Consider the following 6,045-nt stretch of genomic DNA (forward strand, 5'->3'; position numbering starts at 1 on the left):
CCTCCTACCCACAGTCCTATTGATCGGAATACGAACTAACACCAAGGCCTTCCCTGCATTGCTCGTGACATCAGTCACATGTCGATATGTCTCCGGAATACTTGCTTGCTTGCTTGTTCGACCTTTTGCTTACTTGTTCCGAGTTTTCTGAGTGCTTGCCCTAAGCCATGGCAAAGCAATTTCTTGGCTTAGCGCGTCGTACTTTCAGGAATGTAAGGTTTCTGCGTTCAGGTATAAAACGTATGGACAGAATTTTACATTTTTCTAAAACTTATTTTTCAACAAAAAGCTTATTCTCATAGATGATATAATTGGTTGTTTTATTGTGATAATTACCAACACACTGTATATGTATATACCATACACATATACTTATATATATATATATATATATATATATATATATATATATATATATATATATATATATAGATATATATCTACCTACACACACACACACCACACACACACACACAATATATATTATATAATACATACCTATATATATATATATACATATATTAAAATATATATATATATATATATATATATAGATATAAATATATATGATGGATGGTGCTTTTACTGTAATACAACTGTATAATAAGAAGATAAAAGGCCCATAAAACAGTATTTTAACGTTGCAATCATATATTTCGAGCACTTCCTTCTGTGCTCCTGATCACTGGTAAAATATGAACATAGGATGTCTTACAAGAGGTATATATACAAAAACATATGTAGGTGTGGCAGTAAGTGTCTATTGGTGATCGAGGAAGGGTGGAAATATATGGCGGCAACCTTAAAATAGTGTTTCATGGGCTTTTTATATTCACACACACACACACACACACACACACACACACACACACACACACACACATATATATATATATATATATATATATATATATATATATATATATTCTAAAGTACATGAATTAGATCTAAAGACAGGTAAGTCCAATGAATAAAGAATAAATAAAACGAAGATTAGTATATAGATATAAGTACATGATATATTTGTTGTTCAGTACACAGTTAAATAACAATGATATCAATGCATCAATTAGGATTTATACATGCAAATTTATTACATCGAAATTTAAGTAAAATATATTCTAAAACTTTTATTTTTTTTTTTACTTTTTCTTTCAAACATTTGCTCTACTGTGCGTTATACACGTAGATAACGTTAAATGTTAACCTTATGGTCATTGTTCAAAACTACTCGATATGTTTATATAATGTGTCTATTCATAATATAAAAAGGAATGCGTACTGATAACTATTGTTAACTCAGCTCCCGTTACAAAATCGTTATCTGCCTTTGAAGGTAATTCCATCAGTGAGGCGAAAAAACGTATTTTTTTAAAGTTTTTTTTTTTTATACAGGCTAGGCAGGAAAGACAACGGCCCTACAAGGGGTTTGTTCCTGTATACCATATAGATAAACAAAAACAAAGCATAAAAATTTGTTTTTGTGTTGTATATTACAGTGTAGTGCAGAGGTATACGTAAGCTAAAAGAATAAACGTTATATGGTCAAAAGCTGTATTCTGATGTGTTCAAGGAGCTTAAACTATTGTTGCGTTAATATACATGTATATATATATATATATATATATATATATATATATATATATATATATATATATATATATTATTATATATCTTTCCTTCATGGGTACTTCCTCCATGGTAACCGGTATCACAAAGATTTTTTAATGTTGCGTTTTCACGTATTTTTTTTTTAAGGCCCGCTTGGGAGGCCCTGTGTATTGGAGTCCTTTAATGGATCATGGGAGCAGTTCGCCAATTCTCGCACGTTTCCGCGTTCATGTGAGAAGTGGTTCTCTTGGGGGACTTGTGAGGAGTGCCATTCTCGCTCTTTCTGTGGACACGGTGGTTGTGGGTCTTCTTGCAGCAGCAGGTACCGCAGGTGCTTGGAAAATGAGTGTGCTGGCAGCAGTTGCCCTGACAACCGCGAGTCATCATAATTCGTTCTCGTTTGCTCATTCCTCGGTATTCATTGTGCCTTCCTGGGCATCCGAGAGGGGACTGCTCAGGAGTGAGGCACGGCGAGGAATACCCAGATGAGGGGCAAGATCGGCAGCGGTTCTTGACGGATTCGGTCCAGAGGGTCTTCTCCTGGCGCTCGCTGTTCTTTCGGTTCTTCCACGGCATGACCAGTTCCATGGCCCACGTGAGGCCCTTGTCTATCTTCCTGTTGTTGACGTCCGATGCTAGTTTCCCTGCGGCTTCAATCTCATCGAACTCCACAAGGGCACACCACTGGTCTCGCATCTGTGGGAAATTATTGGCAGTGGACATGAGAGACTCTGGTACGTTGACGCCTGGTCGCAACACCTGCAGCGAGGCAACCTCGCCATATGTACTGAGGAAGTTCGAGAGAGTAACCAGGTTCCTCATCTCCCTTGACAGAGCACCCGTGAGGCACATGCGAGTGGGGATGTAATCTTCGATGCAGGCTGGGAATGGGGCCAGACGACGAACTTTGCTCTCGTCTTCGTTCATTTCGAGCAGGGGTGACATCCGTATGGCTTCTTCTACCTCTGCCCTATTCTTGGCTGTTCTCTTGATTTTCTTGTAAGATGCCATGAACTTGAGGGAAATCCATCCTTCCTTACTCTTGCGGAAATGCTTCAGCAAAAATATATCGCGGGTGAGGTAGTTGTCACTGAAATATGTTTCCAGTAAGTCTCTCAGCAGGTCGAGGCGCTCCTCCTTTGTCTTTGGCCCGGTAACATCACGATCCTCTCCGGGAGATGGCATGGTCTCATCAGAGCTGACTGATGTTCCCCGATACTGATGGGGGTGAGTCTGTATGATAACAACCTTCTTTCCATTGCTTGGCTTCCCTGATTCAATAACTTCATCAGCTTCTTTTTCCTCTGAAGAATCCTTGTCGTTGTCAGGATTATCAAGTAGCAGTTTGTTGATAGAGGCAGCCAGGGCATCCTCGACCCCGCTGTCGGGGCTTCCTATCGGCGAGCTCTTGTCTTGAGACATCCTGACCAGAAACTAGAAAACTGCACCAATAATAGAAAATAACGTTTCTATGAAAGCTGTAGACACAGGTATTCACACAGCAAAACTAGTACTACTTCTTCAGCAGCGCAGAAGCTCTAGTGTTAGAGTGTTACCCGCAGCACAAAGTTCCCCTCTTTTATGCTGGCCTGCAGCGGCGGCGTGAGCGCTACGTCACGGGTAACAAGATTAAGTTTACACAATGAGAGGCCATATAGGGTCGCCTTTCCCCCTCGCTCGAGTCTCATGACTTTCTTAGAGCCTGGCTTCTGCTTCTGCAGGTGGCAACACCAACATCATAAGAGACATTGTAAGTGATATTTGTGAACAAAACTCTCGTCGATTCAGTGATCAGAATAATATCGTTTGCTATACAAAGCTGTACTGTATTTTATTTAAATTGTATGAAAGGCGGCACATCTGGATATCAACTGTGCAGCCACACTATGGTGCAGTTGGCATGTGGGAACCTCATCAAGGGCTTGTAATATTCACCCATTAATATCTGCATGAATACCATAGCCCTGTGTATCAGTATGAATGCAACTGCAAGAATACATATGTATGAACATATCTTTTTATTCTACAATTTCAGTTTTCTAAGTGCCTGTATCGCAATAACTGACCTTTGAAAAGGAGTTTGTCAAAATTTGATGCCTGTATCCAGTGAACACTCTTTCTTGCATTATATGTACACACACACATATATATGTATATAATACACATATATATGTATATATTCTGCAAAGAACAAAAAAAAAAGCCCAAATGACACTGACCCCGTGACAGAAATTGTCAAGGGTTTATAGCAGGGGAGGGGGGGCGGGTTTGGAGAAGAGGAGAAGGAGAAGGATGTCAGTTATTGTTAGTCTGTAGAGACGAGACACAAAATGGGTGAAAAAGGATTACGGTCGGGAGGGGGCGGGTCTAGTGGAGGGGGGCGGGGGGGGGGGAGAACATGCAAGGCTTGTAAACATGCCCTTATATGGGGCGATTCAGTGAGCCTCGTTACGCTTGCTGGAGCGGTGACTTTCCTGCGCTAAGTACTATACATCGACACACACACACACATATATATATAATACTTTTTTTCTTAACCATACAGGTAGCCGGGTCACCCTCTAGTTTTTGTCACTGGCATTTTCAGCTGTATATCAGCAAACAGGGAAGTAGAATTTCCCGCACTGGTTTTTTTTTCAGTATTTTTTGTTTTAGATTATGGATTCCTGAATACCCACGAGATCGCTGGTGCGCATAACAGCGTCATCTTGTTAATAAAACGCAACTGTTTTGACGCTTGCAACATTCAGTAAATAAGATCATGTTTGCATTTTATGACAGCAGGTTTTAACTGAGTACGTCAGATTAAAAGATCACATTATAAATATGACAGTAGGTCGCAGAAGAGGACAGTGGAAATAAATATGCAGAAGCAAAGAAAAAAAATTGAAATTCTCACCTTTAGATAATTCATCGTAATAAACTGGGAAATACAAAGTGTATCTATAAGTGTTGTTCATAAGAGCATAAATGGATGAAGTTCCAATAATTAAAAAGCACAGTCACATAGTGCAATACTTAATCAACTCAAAAAAAAAAAAGGAAACTGACAATCCCATAACCAAGGATAAAATTAAAATCTCATAATCATCAAGAGAGAATTCATATTTTCCAATAAGTACTAACATTAATAACTATAAACACTGATTAGCTGATTACACTTGTGACTTTTCAATGGAGAATTTTGTACTGAGATATATATATATATATATATATATATATATATATATATATCTATATATATCATATATATATATATATATATATATATACTATATATATATTATATATATATATATATATATATATATATATATATATATATATATATATCGAAGTAACTGGAAATAGTACCCTCATCAGAGCAACTGGAAACAATACCCTCATCGGAGCTGCTGGAAACAATACCCTCATTGGAGCAATTGAAAATAATACCCTCATTGGAGCAAATGGAAACAATACCCTCATCGGAGCAACTGGAAACAATACCCTCATCGGAGCACTGGAAACAATACCCTCATCGGAGCAACTGGAAACAATACCCTCATCGGAGCAACTGGAAACAGTACCCTCATCGGAGCAACTGGAAACAATACCCTCATCGGAGCAACTGGAAACAATACCCTCATCGGAGCAACTGGAAACAATACCCTCATCGGAGCAACTGGAAACAGTACCCACATAACAGTAGCTGTAAATAATACTCCAATGATAACAACTGGAAATGGTACCCACATAACAACAAAGCTTCAATGTCATCAAGATAGGCAATAATACGACAGCATTAAAATAGCTTCAGGTCTGGTTTCTCTGGTATTAAGAAACAACTGCTTGAAAAACAAGAGTCGCATTAACAGGACTGGAATGCACATTGCACATCCATTCGCACGACATTAATATGCAACAAAGCGTCCCAAAGTGTGTGCTGTGTGGAAGGTGAGGAATAAAAATGTCACAGTGCAATTTACGAAGCCAATCAAAAAAAAGGATAGAAGGAATTTACCATCAACATACTTGCGCGCCAATTGCTTTCACGGATTCCAGCGCCTGGAAAATAAGCGTCTCTCATTCCAGATAAGCGTAAGAATGGCTGCATCCAGATCAATGGCCTCAGGCAGGCAGCTCGTCGCAGTTTTTGCAGTAAGGCAACAAATCAATCTGGCCGTGCTATTTCTGTCAGCGTCCTGCCTCCTCTACAAAAACTTCATTCTCTTTTTCCAGCAGACTGTAGGGCTTCCGAGTCGTCTTCTTTAGGATACATTTTTTTAACTTATGGTGCCATCGGATGGAGACAACTTTTCCGCTGCTGTGGTAGAGTAGGTGAGTCAACGGGACCTTCTCTCTGCCTCTTCGACGGGAACTGACATTATCGATCTGGTAATATTATGTCTAATTTCGTTTCAGTGAATTTCTCTCTCTCCTCTCTCTCTCTCT

At 39.1% G+C, this 6,045-nt stretch overlaps 1 protein-coding gene across 1 annotated transcript; it reads right to left on the reverse strand.

Annotated features, from left to right (window-relative positions):
* Window positions 1-993: 993 nt before the first annotated feature.
* LOC135206213 (la-related protein 6-like) lies at window positions 994-3,174 on the reverse strand. Its single transcript, XM_064237555.1, has one exon. The coding sequence runs from the start codon at window positions 3,031-3,033 to the stop codon at window positions 1,792-1,794; it is 1,242 nt and encodes a 413-aa protein (XP_064093625.1). The 5' UTR covers window positions 3,034-3,174; the 3' UTR covers window positions 994-1,791.
* Window positions 3,175-6,045: the final 2,871 nt, after the last annotated feature.

This window comes from Macrobrachium nipponense, chromosome 29 (genome assembly GCF_015104395.2).
Source record: "Macrobrachium nipponense isolate FS-2020 chromosome 29, ASM1510439v2, whole genome shotgun sequence".
Lineage (NCBI taxonomy): Eukaryota > Metazoa > Arthropoda > Malacostraca > Decapoda > Palaemonidae > Macrobrachium > Macrobrachium nipponense.

Coding starts and splice junctions, on each gene's coding strand:
- LOC135206213 (XM_064237555.1), bottom strand. CDS start 3,033: ATGTCTCAAGACAAGAGCTCGCCGATAGGAAGCCCCGACAGCGGGGTC.